Raw genomic sequence first — 21492 nt, forward strand, 5'->3', positions numbered from 1 at the left:
AGCTGTTTGGAAGATTTAGAATAGACTTGTGTTCAATGCTTTGGCTTTGTCTGGAGGGGCAGTCAGTATTGCTCTGAACTGTGCAAAACTTGGGTGACAGATTTGGGAAATAAGCCAGTTGAAAAGATTTCTTTAAGCGAAGGATCAAAATCTTAGTTCTCAGGCTTTTGCACGAGATCACAGAATGAGGGGAAACCTGATTCACTCATCTTATTTGGAAAGATATCTGGACACGTACAACCACAGTGATGGCTTGATAGCTTTGCCATTTACCGCACTAGAGCATCACTCACACTCCAGCTAATACAGCTCAACCTGTCTGTTAATTTGAGTCTCTTTAATATTTCATTATGAAAAAAACCCAGCAAGTGGCAGCTGCATGTCCTACTCACTATAACAATTTCTCTTTTGCACAGCTTTCACTACAGAGCATCCAATAGGCCTCTATTAATCTTTCTGCTGCTCTTGATTGGAAAATCCTGTTGGGCTTTAGAGTAGCGCTTCACTCTACGCTCAGCCCCACACACACACACACACACACACAAACACACACACACACACACACACACACACACACACACACACTTGCAGCTGAAACTAGATCATCTGGTGTGTACTTCCACAAGAAGAAGTCCCTATGTATGTGTGTGTGTCAATGCGATGATTAAATGACTATAGCACTTCATGTATGTGTATGGCTGTGTACATGTGCCAAGCCTTATGTGTGTTTGCACATTTTCTCTCATACACTCAAACTCTGTTGTACTCTCATGTATTTTGCATGGCCTTGTGGGAAAGCAGAATGGGGCTACAGCAGCAGGATGAGTCACGAGCTAGTGTAGGCATTTGACCATCGACACTTGTTACTGTGGTGTCAGAGACACAACTAGGACTCTCTCAGCATGAGTCTTCTCTAAGACACACATGTAAAAAGAGCTTTTGAGGGGCTCAAAACTCATTCATGACACAGTGTGTGCAAATCATAGTTAATCTGTATTGGCTGACATGTGGCCTTGATGTCAAACAGCCCCAAACTCTTCATTTTCACTGCTATACTCTCTGCCATACCACCATTTATGAGTTTATGTGCATATGCACTTGAATATTTGTTTATTGTTGCACAAAACATAGATCTTCATAAAACGATTACATGTTTTGTGTTTTTTTTGTGTGTGCATGTGTGATGCCACAGCAGTCATGTCATGTGTTTGGGTGTGCAACTGAAGAGTATTTTTGCAGCCACAATGAAAATCAATACAGCTGGGAATTGATAGTGTCATAAACAGGCCCTGGGTTATTGCCTAGTCAATATGGCCAATCTAGTCACAAAGTCCCAGCTGAGCCTGGTGTGACCAGTGGCAGTGAGTGTTACACACATTGATGAAAACACCAGCACTCATCGAATGGCCTGTCTTTCGCTTTCACACCATTTTTGCACCAACGGCAGCCCAATATGTTACCCAAGGGTCAATAATAACTCGGCGCCGAAAGGTCAAGACCTCAGTGACTGAACCTAATTGACATTTACTCTTAATTGCTATCTGTCCTCTGTGAATCAACAACAGGAATCTAATCTTATTTGTCTGTATTTATATTCCTCTGCAACATAAACCTGTAGGACATTTTAAATAAATCCTTCAAGCACATGAACGCCAAATGACATCTTAAGTCTACAAATGATTTTTCTATTTTTTTTGTGGAAATTATGACTAGAAAGAAAATAGAAATTTAAACTAAATAGGTATAAAAGTGATGAAGCACAGGGAATGGGTGTGAGTAAAGACAGTAAAGGAGTAATGGAGGTTGTGGTCCGTTAATCCATAGAGAAATTTGTGTGTGTGTGTGTGTGTGTGTGTGTGTGTGTGTGTGTGTGTGTGTGTGTGTGTGTGTGTGTGTCTTGTTTTCTAAGGATTGCTTGAAGTGTTGGAAGATGGATAGAAAAGAGATGATCACTCTTCTTTTAAGTTCTTCATGCCCCTTGAGTGTTATTTGTCCACCAGCATCTGTATCCAAGCCTCTCTAGACGTTAGTCATATCCTCCTACTTGGTAACCCCTACCCCCACCCCCGATGTGTCCTATGAACTGTGTTTGTTTGTATTGGAAAACACACTGTCAGTAATAGAGCATAATACCAGGTTTGTCATATTTTGTGTAACCTTAACAGCCACAAATTTAAATCCATGTAAATACCTTTTTTTAGATTGAATTTCCCTCAGATCATACTCCAGCTGAGATAATAATTTGCTTTGTTCATGTGACTGTGCTATTTTTGATTATGCTGTTATGGTGTAAGCATGCAAAAGTCCCGGTGGGAAAAGAGTCTAAAATTTCATGTTTTTCTTTTTTTCTTTTCCCTGTAGATATCTGCAATATCTGTAGTTTAGATTTTGCCCTTGTTGAAATGCTAGATCTTTCTTATTAGCTATGCACATTATGTGTGCCTTTAGTTGGTGAATACTTACAACTTTTGAATTAGCTAATGTTCCAAGTGGGGAAGTTTCATTGTAAAATTAGTGCATAGACGTTGATGCTGTGAATTGTATATACTAAATCCTTTATCACCAGCAGTGTGAGCACAGAGAACGTTTTCATTTTGGAGTGAATGTGGGCGTCATGAAACTGAGCTGGTGTAGACAGATCCTGACAGATTCTCTGTTGAACCTGGTGACCTTGGGTCAGCTTTATGGATTAAATTTGGGTTGTGTGTGGGCCAATGCTTTACAGATTACACTCTGTTAACCCTCTGATTGACTGGTCTCCAGTCACCCAACCCTGACATTAACAACTGATATGGGCTCATTAGCCAGCAGGGCCACCACCTGAACAGGCCATAGTAAATCTAAAGGTGGAACAAAAGCTTTTGAGGCAAAGGGGTTGTGCTTGTCAACGAATGTGTTGCCACATAGATTTTTTTATCTGACTTTCTGATGATAACAAGAATTGCATCTGCAATAATTGTATTGGTTTTTCTTGGAGATTGTATGAGCGGTGATAGGTGATTGAATCTTGGTTGCTTCAAATTGCAATGTGATCAAGACACCTCGAAAATGTTTTCAGTAGGAACTTTGTAGCATCCTGCTTGGTTACATAATCCAAACAAAATTCAAGTAACATGCAATGTAATAGTTGCCCACCCTTAAATTAAATTTAGTCACCTCTTCTGGGGCTTAAGTGTTCACACATGATGTTAGAATTTCATATTGCTCAACTGCGACAAATTGAACATGGGCTTATTTGGGTGTAATTGTTGATGAAATTCTTGTTTTCTTCAGGTTTGATTTTATCCATTCCTACAGAGGTGAAGATTATCCTTAAGTAAACAACTTGTACTTGTTGTTGAATTCTTCCTCAAGATGGCAATATCAGTAGAACAATAATGCAATAATGATTGTCTTGTATGGAACACTTCCCACGAAGGACAAAACTCCTACTGACAGCTGTTGTGTTTTCACTTGCAATCCTCTGTGTTGTTTTGCTTTGCAGATATTCATGTGTTCCACCTTAGAAGGACATTTCAGTTGATCATTCTTTGTTATGGCAAATATTCTCACTTGTTATGGTGTTATGCACAGGTGTAATGAATCACATTACTGATGGTTTGATTTTCTAGTGATTTTCTAGTAACACATGTCATTGAGCCAGCAAGCAAAGTAACAGACACATGAAGTCGCATGTCAAACGAACTACTAAGTAAAGGCATTGGTGTTTTATTTTGTGGTGTTCAGTGCTTGGACAAATGACATGCAGGTTCACAAGTGCACAGGCCAACGTTGGGAAACCACTGGGATAAAATCTCCCTGTTGCTGTACACTTCCTCACCTGTATTGTTTCCTCTACAGTAAATGTTTACATGTCTCCATCAGTGATTATGATGGATGGAAATTCATCAGTCTCAACCTTTTCCCCCTTTTGTTAAGTCATGTACTGTCTACCTTTCTCCCTTTTTCTCTTTGTCTCTCTCTTTCTTTGTCATCCTCTGCTCGTGACCTTTGTCCCTTTCTCTCATTTTAATCCAGAGATGCATTATTAGCACACACAGAGTCATACTTGTCCTAAAAACTCTGCCTATATACTCTTATGGAGAAGTGTCCTTTCACATACTCAGACTGTACATACTGTTACTGACACACAACCAGAACCCAAGGTAATGTAGGATCGTTTTTGTCCAAGTTGGAAATAAAAGATCTAGGTTAGTGTGAGCCCTGGGGTGATTGTAGTGTTATTTTATATACATTTTTTTTATATATCTCAAATTCTCCTGGGGACAGTGGCTAACCTGCACATGCACAGTCTCTGCAAATTGCTTCATATTAGTTGAATGGTTTTCAGACATAATTTGCATAAAATCCAACATGGGCATGTTGCTGTTTGTTTAGTGAGTCAGCTTAGAGGAGGTGGTGCTTGTGGAGTCAGGCTTTTAAAATAATGAACTGGTACTGTGCTGGGCCTACAAGGGTTTTGGAAAAATAGAGTTTGACCAAAATGATTTCCTGAGAGAAAAGAAAATTATATAAACATGAAACTCCCGTATTTAGACATGTGTTTCACTGAAGGCATGTCACAAAGACACATGGTGCAGCAAAGTAATTGGAAAGTGATTGAAAATATTAAACTGTAGGTTTGGCTATGAGTCAAATGGTTTTTGATACTGATACCAGTGTCAGCACATTATTTTTCGATTCTGATTTAGATCTCAAAATCAGATTTTTCAGAAATAAATATTTAAACAAAAAATAGGAAGCAAATCTTCAGTTTTAGTTGAAGGGGTCTTGGCATTATTAAACTCTCAAAGCAGCATTATATAAAATTGTATGGGTCCTTTTTTTTTTTACAAGATCTTAAATACTCGATGAATTAACACATAAAAACTGAAACACATACACTTCATCTGAGCCATAAAGGTGTGCAGGTGTTTGGGGTCAAGGTTCAGTTAATTTACTCTGCTCTTTACAGCTTTTTGTCCAGGTGCACAAGGTGTATCCCAGTCTTCTTTTTCCCAACTCTTAACAGTCTGTTTCCACAAGAAATGTATGTAATCAATACAAGTTGAATATTTATCAAAGTTATTATGTGTTTTTATAAAGAGGGTGGTTCCACTTGTTCTGTTTGTACATGCTTCTGTAAAGTCACCCAGGTAAAATAAAAAAAAAGCTCCTCATCAAGTGCCTGAAATACTGTGTGGTTGAAAAACAAAGTAAGCTAAAATTAAAAATGTGAGACATGTGTTTACATGTCTTTGTGTATGTGTATCTGTGGCTATTCTTGGGCGTCACCTTGGCAGGTCCGTGGAGCACTCCAACGCCCCTCAAAAAAACAACAGTAGAAAGGCTAAAACAATGACTGTTAAGTCTGTGGTTATAGTGGATTACAGGGTATGCCCAGTAAAAGAATGTGTAATATTCTCACTGCAAACATGAAATAGGATCCGATTCTCTGGTTTGGTTAAATTGCAGCTTCCATAGATAGAGGTGCTGCTCTGCTCTTCAGCTCTCATTCCTGTTATGTGCATGTGTGTGTGTGTGTGTGTGTGTGTGTGTGTGTGTGTGTGTGTGTGTGTGTGTGTGTGTGTGTGTGTGTGTGTGTAACCTGTTGATCTTTATAACACTCAATCCTCGCTAGTGGTACCCATGAACAACCCCCTGCTCCTCCTCCCTCACTTTCTCTGATGTGCAAAATTGTCTGTGAGGGACTGTTGAATAATTTAACAGCCTGGTGACGGCGCTCTGTGACACTGCACTTAGTGTGTTTGCTTGTTTCCTTCAGTGTGTGTGTGTGTGTGTGTGTGTGTGTGTGTGTGTGTGTGTGTGTGTATGTGTTCGTATTTATTTAAGGGGGAGGGGTTTGGAAAAGACAGTGTGGAGATTGATTTTGTGTGTGTGTGTGTAAAAGACTGTGTGGGTTTAGAAAAAGCTAGATAGTAGACCACACACACTATTGACCAGGTTGAAAACGACACTGAGCTGAAAAGGCGCTAGCGCTGATAGTTGCCAGAGAGGATGAATGGCTTTAATAGAGAAAACTCCAGGCTTCGCTCCGGAGGGACGGACACACACACCGACCCCTCTGGATTCATGGGATTGCTCTATAAAAGCTTCCACACTGAATGAGGGATGGTTTTTGTGCAGCAGAGGTTGTGTGACCAATGCTGTGTGTATGTGTGAATATCTGTATCTTTTATTACCCTTTCAGACATGTTCAGATGTATCCAATGCAGAAGGCAAACAGGTAATACTTTAACTGATGGCTTTTTCAGATAGCATGTTTGCCCAATGCTTGCCCTCAATACAGAAGAAGAGATCTCTGTCTTCACTCTATATTTGGTGAGGTTTAGCTACTGTGAAATTTTTTTTCTTTACAAGCCTCCACAGTGGGAGAGAAGACTTTCATAGCTTTTTGGAGAGAGAGTTTTCCAAAGCAACTGAAAATAATTACAAGGTCTTGTCCAGTGGTCAAGGGTTGTCTGTTTCCTCTGAACTTTTAGGTCCTTGAAATAATTTTTTCAAAGAGATCCATGTGCACACTCTCTAAGTTTGCTGGAATTGCTGGAATTGTAAGGACATTATCAGGACACTGAGATAAATGCTGCTTTCCCATTGCAATTTATCTGAATGACTTAATTTTTGTGAAGCGTAACATTATCATGATCCGTGTGAAAGCCACATAACTGCACCCTTGCAGACTCCCAAAGGAAACTGTTAGTAATGTTTTAGGGTTTCATTTATTGCTTTGAGGTTTTAAGGAGGAATCCACTAATTAGTTTAGTAAGTACGTATAAAATAATTAGTTAATGAATTATTTTATGAGTTGATTAAATGTTTAGTCAGTAAAAGTAGTAAAAAATTCTGCTTTGGTGGGCACACAAAAGAAATGTATTTTTGCCCAATCAATTATCATAAGATGGCAATTAATTTTCTATCAACTCATTGATTAATCGACTAATCGCTTTAACTCTAAACCAGATAATTCTCTTCAAATATAGTTACAGAAAAGGGTAATTAAAAGTTTATATACTGACAGATACTGACTGATTCCAACGCTCCATAAGATTTTTCTTTCCCCCACAGCCCCTAGCTACTCCCAGATACCTCACAAATGCCCTTGGCTAGCTTAAAATTGCATAGCTGCCACTTTCACCCAGATCCTCTATGTGGACATGTGCTAGGGGGGAAAAATGGTGTGAAAAGTTTTCTCACGTGTGAAGGCTTTCATGTGTCGTGGTTGTGCGTGTGCTGTTCCCATTATATGATGCCCTGAAAGTCTGCATCATTACAACTGGCTTTTCAACATCAATATGGAGATTAAGATTGATGTTGACCTAAAGCTTTAGGGCGAAAACTGGGGCTGCTGTCTTCTGCTTAGTGTGGAAGTGTGAATGATTTGGCTTGGCACTATTGAGTTAATCTACTTTAATGGACTTGTCTGCTGAGGGAATGGTTGTTGCACTGTGCACTTTGATTGAATGATGGTTTAAAGGTTGAAAGCTTTTAACTGTTTTAAATTTGTTTTGATGACAGTTATGTCCATTGATACACCAGCCACCCAGTTAGGCTGTCTGTCTGTGCTACTTCATTTCTGTCCAGCCCTGTTTGGCTGCGCAAAAACAGTTTTGGATCTTTCTAGTTGAACTGTCTCAGCATTTATAGTTTATTTTATTAAGACAACAGCATATCTGGTGTTCTTAGTCCACCATTTGTCCATGGATGTTGTGGTTACATGCTATTCATCTTGACCACTCAGCTTCCAAGAGACCCCAATGTTATTTAGAGTCTTTCCTTTACCGATACTAGTGTCGGACATGCCTCTGATACTACCTCAAATACTAGATCTGTCATTGGAGAGTCTGTGAGTCTTTGCACTCATCTGGTACCACATAATTTATTAATAAACTTTATCACTTCACTCTTGGATAAAACAGTTCTCACAGATATCAATTCTTCTTCTATGCTCTAAAAGAGTATGCTACACAGGAATTTGCACTGTGCAGCCACTTGTTCAAGGGCAGTAATTTTTGTGAAGGGCAAGATCACTGCTCAAAAGTCCTCCACGCTCATATTTTATCCATCTTGTACTAGGAAAGACATAAATTGTTAATAAAGATACTTATTACATTTGTTGTCTCTGCAGTAGTTAAGGTCAAGATTGAAAGGCCCACAAGCTCATCTCTGATCCAGCTCTTCCTCAGAGTGCTCTAGCAAGATGGAAAATTCAAGGTCTGTAAAAGGTCAATGGTGTCAACTTCAACTTTTGAACATCCACTACACAAGTAGAGTAGCCACTGTGAGGTTTTGGGCTGTTCTTGCTTTAAGGCAACAAGAGGAAATCGCTTCAAATAAACTGCAGATTTAGAGTTGGCCCGGGGTTTTAAGTTGGTGGATAGGCCACTTATTTGTCTCGTATTTGTCCCTCAATCCACCAACACCCACATTTATGTTGGCATTAGCCTTGAAGCTAATCTGAGAAGGTAACAGTCTTTAGTGTGGGTGTGTGTATGTGTGTGTTTGTAAGCATGCATGTCTCAATAGTGTCACTAAGCTCCTGAGATGAGAGCTGCCCCGAAGTCTCCAAATCCTGCTTTAGAGCTTCAAGTGTGTGTGTGTGTGTGTGTGTGTGTGTGTGTGTGTGTGTGTGTGTGCGTGTGCGTGTGTGTGTTTGTGTGTGTATTCTTCACTCTGTGAAAATGAGTCACTGCTATAAAAATCCACACCATGCTGCCCTGGCAGGATAATCAGGACATAATGTTTAGTTTCTTTCTATCTCACTGGATTAGTTTATTTTCATCCTGGGAGAATTTTGTATATTGTGGAAATGGTCTCATATTTGGTTGTCTCAGCTTTATTTAAAGCAGTATTTCACTATGGGACATATGATTACCTCCGGCATGACTCATCAAAAACCCACCTTAGTCATCATCAGTCACTGTGCAAATCATCAAGTGTTGAATTTATGCACACTTGAGTCTCATTATCATTTATTAAATTCAGGCACATCAGGGCTCAAAGTTATTATAAAGACAGATTAAGCATTATAACTGGTATTTTTGTAGTGCTTTAAGTGTGCGCATTAATTCAGATTCACAAAATATATTTACATCTAAGAGCTAGTCAGTTTAACGTGTTTAATCTACTGATGGGTCGTGAGCTATTTTTCTGAGAGCAGTTGTTTGTTTGGTGACTTGCTCAACTTTAAAGGCTGCTGATGAAGGGGGATTCACACCCTCAACACAGAATTCCCTAGGTTTCCATCCAGGAAGTCAGGTCATCATTTCATGAAGTCTATATGTGAAAAACTGAAACAGAAAGAGGCCTGGACTTGGCCAAACTCCATGTTTGATACTTGATATCACAGCCATCCTTGATCAATTGTTTGATCGATCCCTCTGAAAACTGTTCTATTGGATTGTTTTGCCCGAAAACAGAAATGCGATACAGGTCCGAACAGTTTGCTTGGCCAAATTGTGCCTTCGAAATTGAAGGCTTGTGACTCAGGATTTGTGATTCATTTCACAGCGTGTGTCATGTAAGAGGAGGAAGGGAAAGTAGGAGTTGGGTATCAGGATTTTGATCAGTAGCCAGTGTATCAACAAACTTGTTCAGGAAGCCTGTCAGGGTGTTGGAGCCTACATTGCCTGATCTTAACCATATAGGCCATTGAGGAAGTAAGACTTCACTACAATGATCTGGCCTCACAGAGGTGACCACACGTCTCTCAAGTATAGCATAATGACACAAATACTATTATGCTCTTAAACTTTGTGCTTCTTATTAACCAAAAAATATGGAAGCAAGGCTTAGAGATCACAAAGTAGTCAAGTGGATATCCCTCATTGCTTTCCTCCATCCCACTCTTCTTCTTTTTCTCTCTCATCATCTCATTTCACATCATTACTCTTTGACACTATCAGATCCTCTGTGCCTCTTTGACAATTTTTTTTCTCTCTCACTTTTTCTTTGTGTTTTAACAAATGCCATGCCTCAGCTGGCCCCCTGACCTTTGTAACCTGGTGTATTCCTCAAACACACACACCGATAGACACACTCTGAATTCACTAGAGTATTTGGTATACCTCATAACCACCAGGCCACCACACCAGTTGACCTTGATTTATTTATTTAATGTGGCCTTTGTTTCTGCTTTTGTCCCTCTCACAGCAAGTGTGCATACAGTCTGTACAGTATTTCTAAAACAGAAAATTTAAATTCTTACCTACCTAGCAAAATATTAAGGTTTAATAATAGTTACTATTGTTATGTCCCTTAGAAACAACATTGTTGAGCTACTGCAAAGCATTTGCTCAGCTGGAAAAAGGCATATTTTTATGTTTACTGCAAAACATTAGCAAACAATCTTATGTTACTGCTCCAAATCAAGTAGTTATTTATTTATTCCTGGTCTGTACAGGGTGTGTTTACACTTTTAAGGAGTGAAAGAGACTTATCTTTTATGGCATTCCAACAAAAACCCAAAACTTGATGCATTTCTCGGTTTTATATCATTGTAAACTGACTATCGATGGGGTCTTGGACTGTAGATCCAGATGACAAAATAAGACATTTGAAGGTGTCCCCTTGGGCTCTGGAAAGTTGTGATGGGACCTTTTTTCACTATTGACTGACAATTTAAAAACACAACAAGAAATAAAGTAATCAAGAAAATTGGCAAATTAATAGAGAAGGAAAATAATCATTAGTTGCAGCCTTGAAGGTAGTATGGGTTGAGATTGTATCTTTAAAATAAATTCCATTTAAAGGCCTCTTGAAGATGGACTTGAGTAAAGACATACAAACACAGTCTCACCCTTGCACTATTTTCTCACTCTTTCTATCTATTTATGTCTTTCTGTTGTTGGTTGGTCACAAATGCCAAGCAGGGTGGAGTGAGCGAGGAGGAGGAGAAGTGCAGCCACAACTTTCCCAGAGGCTCATGCAAGCGTCAGTTTGTGTTATAAATCATTCAGGGACACTCGGTAGGGGCACAATACATTTTTATCCCTCTTCTCTCATCCCTCCATCCTCTCTTCTTTTATTATTGAATGCGGTTCCTCTGAGCACCCAATCTGCTGCTCGGCACGATCAAAAAGAGAGGTTTGGAGGGTTGAAACCAATAAGGCAAGAGCAGGGTGAAAAATGGTAGAGAAGAAGAAAGTAGAAAAGAAGAGTAAAAGGAATTGTTCCAATTTGATTCCACAGAGGAATTAAGTGGCTCAAACCAAAGGTCACAGGGTCATTTATGTAATGAATAATGGATCTACTGTACTTCCTGACTGTTAGGCTACTTGTAGACAACAGTTGGTTTTGTTGTGTGCCGGCTATGTAAATCTGATGTGTATGGTACAGGGTCAGGTTGTGTTCAGTGGTAATGCTGTGAATGCTGCACCACCTGCTTGTCATAATGAAACACAGTCCAGTAGCTGGCAGCGTTCTGCTGTCAGAACAGCTCACTTGGATTTGGTGTGTGTGTGTGTGTGTGTGTGTGTGTGTGTGTGTGTGTGTGTGTGTGTGTGTGTGTGTGTGTGTGAAAGCAAAATATTGTATTTGTGCTTGCTCGTGGGTGTGTAAAATGTTGTGTTTGTCCTCAGCGCTGTGTGTAGTGTCCTTGAACTCACCTATTTGAAAGAGGGAGAAAGGATCTGTTCAGCCTGAAACAGGAGGTACTACCCTTGTTTCAAATGCCAAGACATTTGGTTTGAGATACTGTATGCCCTATGCATTCTGCGATGAGCCATTGGGTTCACCTGTGAGCTTGAATATGCTCAAGCAGATGTAGAAAATCAAACAAGATCGAGATGGTTCCTATCTTGCTATCATGTACTAAATAAAGTGATACTTGCAGCATTTTAAGACTTAAGCACTATGAACAGTGTATTATTACCACCTGACTGAGATACCCAACAGCCTTTATCCCACACTGATGATACTGTTAGTGACAATACCTCTACAAATTGAGGTTATTTTGTCATCTTTCCTGAAGCTGATAAAAGAAGGACTCATTGCTGTGATCCAGAACTTGTCAAGAAGATAATAACTGAGTGCCAGTTAATATTCTATTTATCCACTAATCAATTAATCCACTTACCATTTCAGCTCCAGTCACATTATCACAGACACAAATTTTGTTTTCTTTTTAATTTAAATGTATTCATTTAATCTCAATCCAACCATCACCTTTCTTTTGTTTCTTCCTCTGTCGTTTCTCAGGTACAGTCTTAATCCAGTCATGAGGAAAGTCGCCAAGAAGTCAACTCTGGACTTGATCTGAGGAGAGAGAAAAGGAGAAAGAGGGAGACAGAGGCTAGTTGGACACCCTCTTTACACATTTCCTACCGGTTGGTTTGACTTTTTGCTCATTTGTTTTTCAGGGCACCCCATCATGTGTGTTTTTTCATTATGTAGCGATAAAAAAACAAAAACAAACAATGTCTTTAATTTTATTATAACGTCCACCATTCACATAAGTTAACCAAGTGTTTGTCTGACAGGCTTTACAGGTCATTTATTGACTTGTCTCAATAACGTGTGTGTGTGTGTGTGTGTGTGTGTGTGTGTGTGTGTGTGTGTGTGTGTGTGTGTGTGTGTGTGTGTCTCATGTTGCAGTTAGACAGCCAGCGCAGGCCAGCCAACTTCTAAACTGGGTCTTGTTTGCCTTGTAATGAATGCATTGATATACAACCAAGCATCTGTCTCACTGGATTAAAGCTGACTCTGGGAGGAGGTAAAGCTTCTCTGGCCTATACCATAACTTTCTCAAGTTGTCTATGTGTACATACACGTGTGAGTTCCTGTGTGAGTATCGCTGCAGTCTAACTGTTGGAGGTTTCATGTTTTATTTTTAACCGGAAGCATCATAGCGCAGACCACTTTTATGGTTGGCAGTATCAAACATGTTACACTTGTTGTATTTTGCGTGTATTTTGTGTTTGTGTTTTTCAGATGAATAAAATGTAAATATTGCAGTTAAACGTGGTAGATGAAGGTAGCCTTAAAATGTTGATTTTTATTAGATTCTTTTTAAACAACAATTTCTAAATTACTGCATGTCTTTTCTTTACTTTGTTTGGAAATCTTTCTCTGAAAGGTTTTCCTGCTCAGGCATCTTAAAGCTATAGTGACTGAAGGAAGCCTGAGGTTCATCTGTGGTTTGGAGTCTTTTGTGAATTGGGCAATAATGTAAATCCTTCTGTCAACTTATCATCATGGCACAGAGAGCCAACACCAATCATTGGATTCAGGAGAAAAGTCAGGCGTGTGTGTACATTCTGTGCCGTGGGCAAATCTTGCTGCTGAGTCACACCCTGAGTGGGAAGAGAGCTCAAGGGTATCGGGTGTGGTAGAGGGGAAGAATTTGGGTTACAGAACAATACTTCAGGCAAGATGAGGGATGATTTCAAATGTCTCAACTTCTCCTCACTTGCAGACTAGTGAACATGAGGGCAGAGTGAAGTTAAGACTGGCTCAGGCTGTACAGTAAAGTCAACAATAAGCCTTGTGGTGGCTTGAAGACCATGGTTCCGGATTGACCCATATTGGTGTTTTCACTTATATACCTGATAAGGCCTCTTTTTAGGGAACTGAAGATGTATACAAAATATGCTGGCTTGACATCTTCCTCTCTCTGTAGTTGCATAGAAGCCTCGTCTGACAATTAGCAGTGCTGTTGTATTCCTGTTAAGGTCATGATATGATTCTAAGAGTGTTGTACAGTTCTGCTAACACTGACAAATAGAGAATGAACTTTTGTCCACCCCCATTTGCTGTCAGGTTACGGTCAGCTGTCATCTCATTGTTAGTACATTAAAAAAGAAATAAAAAAACAGTGGCCCTTGTGGCATAAAGTAATTCTGCTGATGATTAAACGAAGGCCTTAAGATCTCGATCTGAGGGTTTCAGATCGAATAATAATAATAGCATTGTAATACTCACCTATTCAATGTAATGGGAAGGTTTACTGTGTATATAAAATTTTGCAGTGTAGGCATATCTCAGTTTTACTCCCTTAAACCAAACTCTTCATGCATCCTGCACAAATTGTGAATGTGGATACTGTTCAGTGACTGAAGTCCACAAAGGTGTAGTCTGGAGGATTGACATTTGTATTAATCTATAGAGACACTGAGGTTGTGTCAGTGTGTATGCACGCATGAATACATACAGTCTGTCCATGCATGGCCATGTGTATGGACTCGGAGCATGCAGTTCACTGGAGGAAAAGCCACTCTCTGATTTTCCATTGATAAGAAACAACCCTATCACAGTTGGCCCCTTGAATTGGCTAGTCATCATCATACAACCCTGCGTTGTGCATTTGAATAGGCTTCTATATTATTCATAACGAGGCTGACCCATTTAATGTCGTGCAGAAGGCACGCACACACACGCTTGTACACGTCACACATACGCATATGGTACTCTCCAGGGACTTTGCACTCTGGTGAGATGTGAGGCTCTACCGACTCTTTAAGTTTTTATTAGGCACAATTACTGAAGTGCAGTGATTTTCATTTTTTCCTGAGTGAGTGTATGATTCAGGCTTCCTTGCTCACTCATATGTACATGCGCACCTTCACAGAAAAACATACTGAACTCCAAAGCTCTTAGCTCGCTCTCTGTAATGTTATTATACAAAATTAAGGGGAATGGGATCATTACGTAATTTTTATTCCTTCGGTCTTACATGAACATGAACACACGTGCACGCGCACAAACACATTATCCTCACACGATGTCTCAATGCGCAGTTTAGCAGATTTACCAGTTCTTTTTTTCCGTTTCTGATTAGAGCTGGTGATTTGAATCCCAGTAAGAATTCCCACAGTCTGTCTAATTCCTGTTCCTGCCTAAAGCCGGGAGGGGGGCCAGTAAGCCGCTAAACCCCCTGGCTACACGCACATACACACACACACATATGGACACTCATGTGCTCCCAATGGCATGACAACAATTTATTTTGACACACCCTATGTACATGTGTATATACAAAATGAGCACATTTTCACAACCACTTTACTTTCACAGGCATATATGCGTTTTCATACAGTATACATAAACAGACACACAGACTTTATGTTGAATATTGACAAACCCAGGAAACAGAGTAAAATGAATGATAAGAAATTCATGTGATCTTCCTTGTCAAAGCTTTTCTCTTTAAAGAAATTGATAGAGAGGGCAGTTACAAAGAGAATTGAAGACAAAATGTTTAAGAGTGGAGTATGTAAGAGAGAACACTGCAAGTCTGAGTGTAGAGGAAACCTGGAATTTCTGTCAAGTTGTTTTCCATCGAACTTTATCTTGTACATTATTTCTTGTATGTACCATCCCTGTTAATTCTTGTGATTTTGCACTTGCAAAAATGATGCACATCCAACCATCCGTTGGTTATTTTAAATAATTTTTTTCTTAAATCTTCACAATATCTTTGCACAACTTGTCAGTCAAGGTGGATGTGGTCTTGTGTTGTGAAACATTTCACATTCAACCATGTTTTCAGGTGTGTGACTGAACTTAACTTTTTCCCAATCCACTGGCGCACTGTGGCTCTGTCTAATTCCCTCTGAAAATGTATCAAAAGAATTCAGTACTGAGGCTCTACCTTGTATTTGTGGACCAGTCTTTTTGTTTGTAGCATTTATATCTTATTCTTGTATATAGTTGGCAAAGAGCAGACAATGTGGTGTCCCATTTAAATATGACTGTTGCAGCACATGGTATATAGTAGAGCCATATCCACCAGCCTGACAGACTTAGACCTACAACAACATGTTGGTACATCAATTAGTCATAGCAACACCAACAAGAGGCCTGGGGGGTGGGAGGGTGTATATGTTTGGTTGTGTGTCTCTGCTCATGTGTTTTATTGTGTATGCATGTTGAACTCTGGCCTACAGTTAACATGTGTATGCCAGCATGTGTTGCATGTACAGGTATAACCACTGGAGGAGTCCCAGAATAAGTTCTATAGATCTTGTGTTTATGTGTTATTAGATTTTGTTAACTAACATAAAAATGAATAGCAGTGGCAGGTGTGAAATAGTGGAGTTGAGTCGCTCTTGAAGTTTTCGTTTTCAATGCTGCCAGAATAAAATGTAGGGAAAACACTAACTTCATGTTATGTGTCTAAATTTCTTGATCCACAAATTGTCAAAACTTTTAGATATTAATTGTCAAGACTTTCAACGCAAAATCCTTTTTGTTCTTCAAAGATGGTTGAATGAATTCTTCAGTGCTTTGAGTGGTTGTGTGTGTGTGTGCGTGTGTGTGTGTGTGTGTGTGTGTGTGTGTGTGTGTGTGTATATGTGTCTAGTCCAGACTAGATTAGCATAAACCGTATAATCTCTTCTACATATAATTTTTTTATGACATATAGTTTATTGTATATAGCAAACCTTTTATCCCCATTACGTACCCCCACAGTAACCCACACACACGACATCTAATTTACTCAGACATCAGTGTATGCATGCGAAGTGTGTGGTATCCTTGAACATATACACTAATGCACACCTACATATAAGTACAGTGTCATGCAGTGGTGTGTAGTTGTGCACATGTAGCAAAGAATTCACACTCACACACGAAGCATTTAATCTGTCTAAGCCATTTGCCTAATCAGCTCTCTCTCTCAGCACAATACCATTCATAGATCCACAGTAGACACACACACACACACACACACACACACACACACACACAGAGCTAACTGTCCAAACACTGGGCTTTGCAGGACTAGTAACAGCTTTACCAAGTCCCCTGTGTTACAACCTGTTGTTGCCACATTGCATCACTTCACACATCTTAAGAGAGGAGGAAGAGGAGGAGGAGGAAGAGTGGAAAAGAGGGTGAGAGGGAGGTGTGCAGTCTCTAGAGTGATCACATGACTTCAGTGTTCATTTGCTCCATTTCTATCTGTCTTTTACTCATCTACCAACTCTCCATCGATGTGGTTAGATCTGCTTTCAAAGCTGTATCACAGGGGTGAAGCTGCTTGCTTGCTATTAGTGGGTCAGTGTCCCTTTCTATCTGTCTGTCAGATCTTCTCTCTATCTCTCCGTCCAAATTTCTTACTCTTTCATTCCCCACTTTTTGTTTTTCCTGTATTATTTTGCAACATTTTCATTCCCGTCTCATTTTCTATTAGTGAAAGCAGCATTGTCATATTATGTGTGTGTGTATGTGTACATGCTGTGGGTGTGTTTTTGATGGGTATAGGGTTGATATGGGAGTTGTCAGACTTTATTTCAGTATCTATCTGGCGCGCTCAAGCAGGACAGTGCTGATGCAACTAGGAGACACACAGACACACACACACACACACACACAGATTTGCTAAAACACATGGACACACGCAAGTTCATATTGTAGGTAGACAGATATAAAATGCAAGTGCACACACTGAAACACACAGGAAAAAAATACAGGTAACAACCCACACAAGCACGCATGATCTTTATGATTCTTTTTGCACTGCCTAATTTAGCGAAAAAGCAGACAATCACGTTGGTGTCATGTAAAGCTAAAATGATTATTTAATTAATTTATCATTAAATTAGTTGGCAACTATTTTGCTAATCTTTTAATCAAATATTCTTTGGTTCCAGCCTCTCAAATGTGGAGATTGCTGCATTTTTTCATATTCATATTAATATATTATATTTTATTTCTGTAAAAATAAAAGTAGAAGTAAAACTACTACACTGAAAACATTACAAGTAAAGGTCCTGTATTTAAAATCTTTCAGAAGTAAAAGTACAGACTTATTGGCAGTAAAATGTACTTACAGTATTAAAGGTAAAAGTATTATAATGCAGAATGGTTCCTGTCGGTGTTCCAGTATTATTGGATGATTATTATTTACATGAGCAGTGTTTTAATGTTGCAGTTGGTGAACGTGGAACTAAATTGAATTGCTTCATATACTTTTTCATCTATAACAATACATCATCATTTCTAAACTCATATGTTTTGTATGAACAATGTTAACCTGAAAAGTAACTGTAGTGGAGTGGAGTTGAAGTATGAGGTAGTATAAAATGGAAATATTCAAGTAAAGTAAAAAAAAACCACGAGCTGTGTCGAAAAATAAATCTGTAGTCTAAAGGTCGTATGCATACAGTTTCATTTCTATACTGTGCTCTGTAGCTCAATGATTATTCGTCACACCTCTGTCAAAGGCATGGAGGTCTCAGTCGAGGGTTTCATGTCTCTCAGAAAAGCATCTACAACCAACAGATGCCTTAAGGCAATAAGCATGTTCGCCTGCAAATGTGATCTTTCATATTAAGTAAGCAGGTAAACTGAAACCTTGCCTCTTGTTTATGTGACAACCTGTGGTTGTTTCCAAGTATGTTCCTTGACCATTCCTAGAGAGAAATCAAAGCTTAATGGCATGAAATTGACTTTAGTCAGGCTGCAGTACAACTAGCTGCCATCCCAAATGCTGAGATGTTATAACAGCTTTGGAGATAGTAGGAGGCTGGCACGGTGCTTCAGGAGTGTTTTCAATATACAGAAGGTTACGAGTGGCCAGATGTGTCTATTTGTTAAGGTTTTCTTGGCCAGCACACTACTGACCTCCTTTTGGTAAACTAATTTGACAAGAAATAAATCCAATTATCCAGTTATACAGTCACAACGTCAATGCTCAACATTGTTTCACTGTTATCCAAAAGCCTTGGGAACTCAGCTGTTTACAAAATTATAACCTAAATGATGACACACCTCTTTCCTCCGACTCTACAGTGTAGCACATAATCAGCGTCTCTTGACATAGGCCTTGAACATATGAGCACAGACTTTGAGCTGCCTTGAGCCATGTGTTTTTCTGTTAAATTATTGATGATGCCGAACCTTGAGGCCACTTTCAAACTTTAGATGTTGTTCACCTCTTGTATTTTGCAACTTTTTGGTGAAGTTAGCCATTTTGTATGAAAGAAAATCAATGGAAAGCTATAATTAGTTGAATTTCACCAAACATAATGCAACGTGTTGAGATTGACATTTGGACATCCCCATTAAAGTTCCTGAATGAATTATTCCCATACTGTACCTAATGTAATGCCCCCCAAAGCCTTGAGGCTGCCATCTTTGTGCATCTGGTTCCATGGAAGAGAGGGTGCAGGACTTTGCCTTTAAGGATGATATTTTTGGAGTGGGTGTTATGGCTTAGATCCCTTTTAAGAGCATGGGATTAGGATGATGCTGATGCTTAGTGTCTTGGCCTGGGTGCCTGTGTGTCTTGCTGCCTCTGCCTGTATGTCAGCTTGCTCTGTGTGGGGCTGGCCTTTGGAGCCAGATTTGCTTGCTGCATCTGGCTGATGTGCACAGAGATTTCATGGTAAAAAAAAAAAAAAAAAAAGAGAGAGAAACGGGCATGAGAGAGATAGTGTGCGACTGTGTGCATGTGTGTGTGTTGCATGTGCAGCGAAGCTAACTGGAGCAGGGTGTCCAGGATGCGTACACGCTTCACAGCCTGGCTGTAGCCTTGTGATATAAAGCGTTCAGTGTTTGTGTGTGTGTCTGCACGCACACAGGCAACTGTTACACCGTGTGCATGTGTGGAAATGGTGCATCAGTGACTCAGCTTCAGCTGTCAAGTGTGTGTGTGTGTGTGTGTGTGTGTGTGTGTGCGTGCGTGCTCGCTCATGTTTACATGATCAAGTGTGACTGTGACTAGGATGAGCAGCAGGACTAGTCAGTTAGCCATGATCATATGACTGTCTTTTTTCCTGTCTTATCACCTATCAGTTGTCCATGAGATGCACAACTGCAAAGGCATGCACACACACACACACACACACACACACACTCACTCACACACGCACGAATGTGGATAGTCTTCGAAAGTAACATTAGATCAAACAATGCCTGGATGTTCCTGAGTATCAATTACAAACCGTGTGTGTGTGTATGTATGTGTATGTGTGTCAGTGTAATGTAATGCAATAGTGTGCATGTTACTAGTTTGACACTGATTATATTAATAGTTCTTGTTCTTAAAAGTTTTAATATTTGCTTTCACACAGGAAGTGATGTGTTAAGTTTTCTAGCAACAAGTAAATGTTTAGATTAAATTGAGGAGGATTTATTTAGTTAGCCTGAGGAAAAGAAAAGTGATCATGTTGTTCAGTGCAGTCCACCACATTAAAAATGTCAGCTCATTGTTTGTCTTTTTCTCTGTTAAATTTCCCAGGTCTAGCTGGCCAATGCCGGGTCCATCCTTGACATCTGGTGGCGGTAGCAGCAGCAGCAGTGTGTATGTGAGCGTGGTCCCTGGCGCCTAGCCCATGTCCAGCCAATAATGCCGTCATCCACACGGAAAGGAGTGCCGAAGGACCCTGAGCTGGCCGACCTCTTCTTCAAAGATGACCCCGAGGACGTCTTCTGTGACCTGCACGAGATCGGACATGGCAGCTTTGGTGCTGTCTACTTTGTAAGTGCCAATTCACAAACGCAGATTGAAGGAAATCCTTTCAACTGGAAATAAGTCGCGCCATAAGTGTCCTCTGTAATTTTGAAGAGATCCTTGGAAAAGATCAAGTTGTTGTCATTGTCATTGTCATTGTCATATCATCAGGATATTTCTAATGACAATCTTGGAATACAAATAGTTTTTCTCAGGCATTTGCTTCAGAATCCACAATATCTTTTTGTTTCAAAGGTTTTCAATTATGACTGGACCTTGAAGGCACTGAAAAGTTATTGGATTGTAGGAATCATTTATTTGAATTATTGGCTTTATTGGAATTTATTCAGCAGAGTTTTATAGTTCAGAAAGAAAGACACCATGTGAACGGTGGATCAAAAAAGTAGTATGACCACGGAGCAATACACTTCTACCTGATTATTAGTACGTGACTATAGCTTTGATGTTATGTATTAACTAGTTACCATACATACTAATTTATAATTCATGTATCGATTTGCTGATTTTTACACATGATGTTAGTGTAGCCTGCTGCATTATTGCTCTTTGAATACAATTAAGTGGAGATGGATCCCCTCTCAGCACTTTCTCTGTAGCCTTTCTCATTAATCTCATCATCACTAATTACTCATCAAGCCTTTGATTCTAAAGCTGCGTGGAGGGAGGTTGAAAGCATCTCTCTGCTCTCTCTTATTTCTTCTCTTCTCCTCTCCGTTCCTCTTCTCTATTCTCCTCTGCCCCCCTCCAGATGCTGGGGCTGGGGGCCATAAGCCTCCTCCCTCCCTCCTAAGACAGCTGTTCTCTTGGTATAGAAAAACAGAGAAGCCGTCAATTGTGGGGCAGGATTTTCTTGGCTGCAAGGGTTTTACTATCCCCTTCTATCCCATGTCAGTTACACACACACACACACACACACACACACACACACACACACAAAGCCCCAATACATCACTAGTAGCCCTGGTACCCATGTCCGTCTGGCTAACAGGCTCCAGTGTGTGTCTAAATCCTGCCCTGATGCCAGTGCTGTGCTCACTGACACACTTATGCTGTCTGCATTACAACTGGTACACTGT

General features: G+C 39.8%; 1 protein-coding gene across 1 annotated transcript in view; it reads left to right on the top strand.

The window, feature by feature from the left end:
• Positions 1 to 21492, top strand: part of taok3a (TAO kinase 3a) — a 63719-nt gene that overhangs the window by 12216 nt on the left and 30011 nt on the right. The window contains exons 2-3 of the mRNA XM_087176862.1: positions 12196 to 12323; positions 20183 to 20422. Of these exons, the coding sequence (XP_087032988.1) occupies positions 20291 to 20422 (132 nt within the window). The 5' untranslated portion in view covers positions 12196 to 12323; positions 20183 to 20290. The remainder of the gene's footprint in view (positions 1 to 12195; positions 12324 to 20182; positions 20423 to 21492) is intronic.

The sequence above is a fragment of the Seriola lalandi genome, unplaced genomic scaffold, assembly GCF_002814215.2.
Source record: "Seriola lalandi dorsalis isolate HSWRI2012SDOR001 ecotype SW California unplaced genomic scaffold, Sedor1 jcf7180002054572, whole genome shotgun sequence".
NCBI lineage: Eukaryota > Metazoa > Chordata > Actinopteri > Carangiformes > Carangidae > Seriola > Seriola lalandi.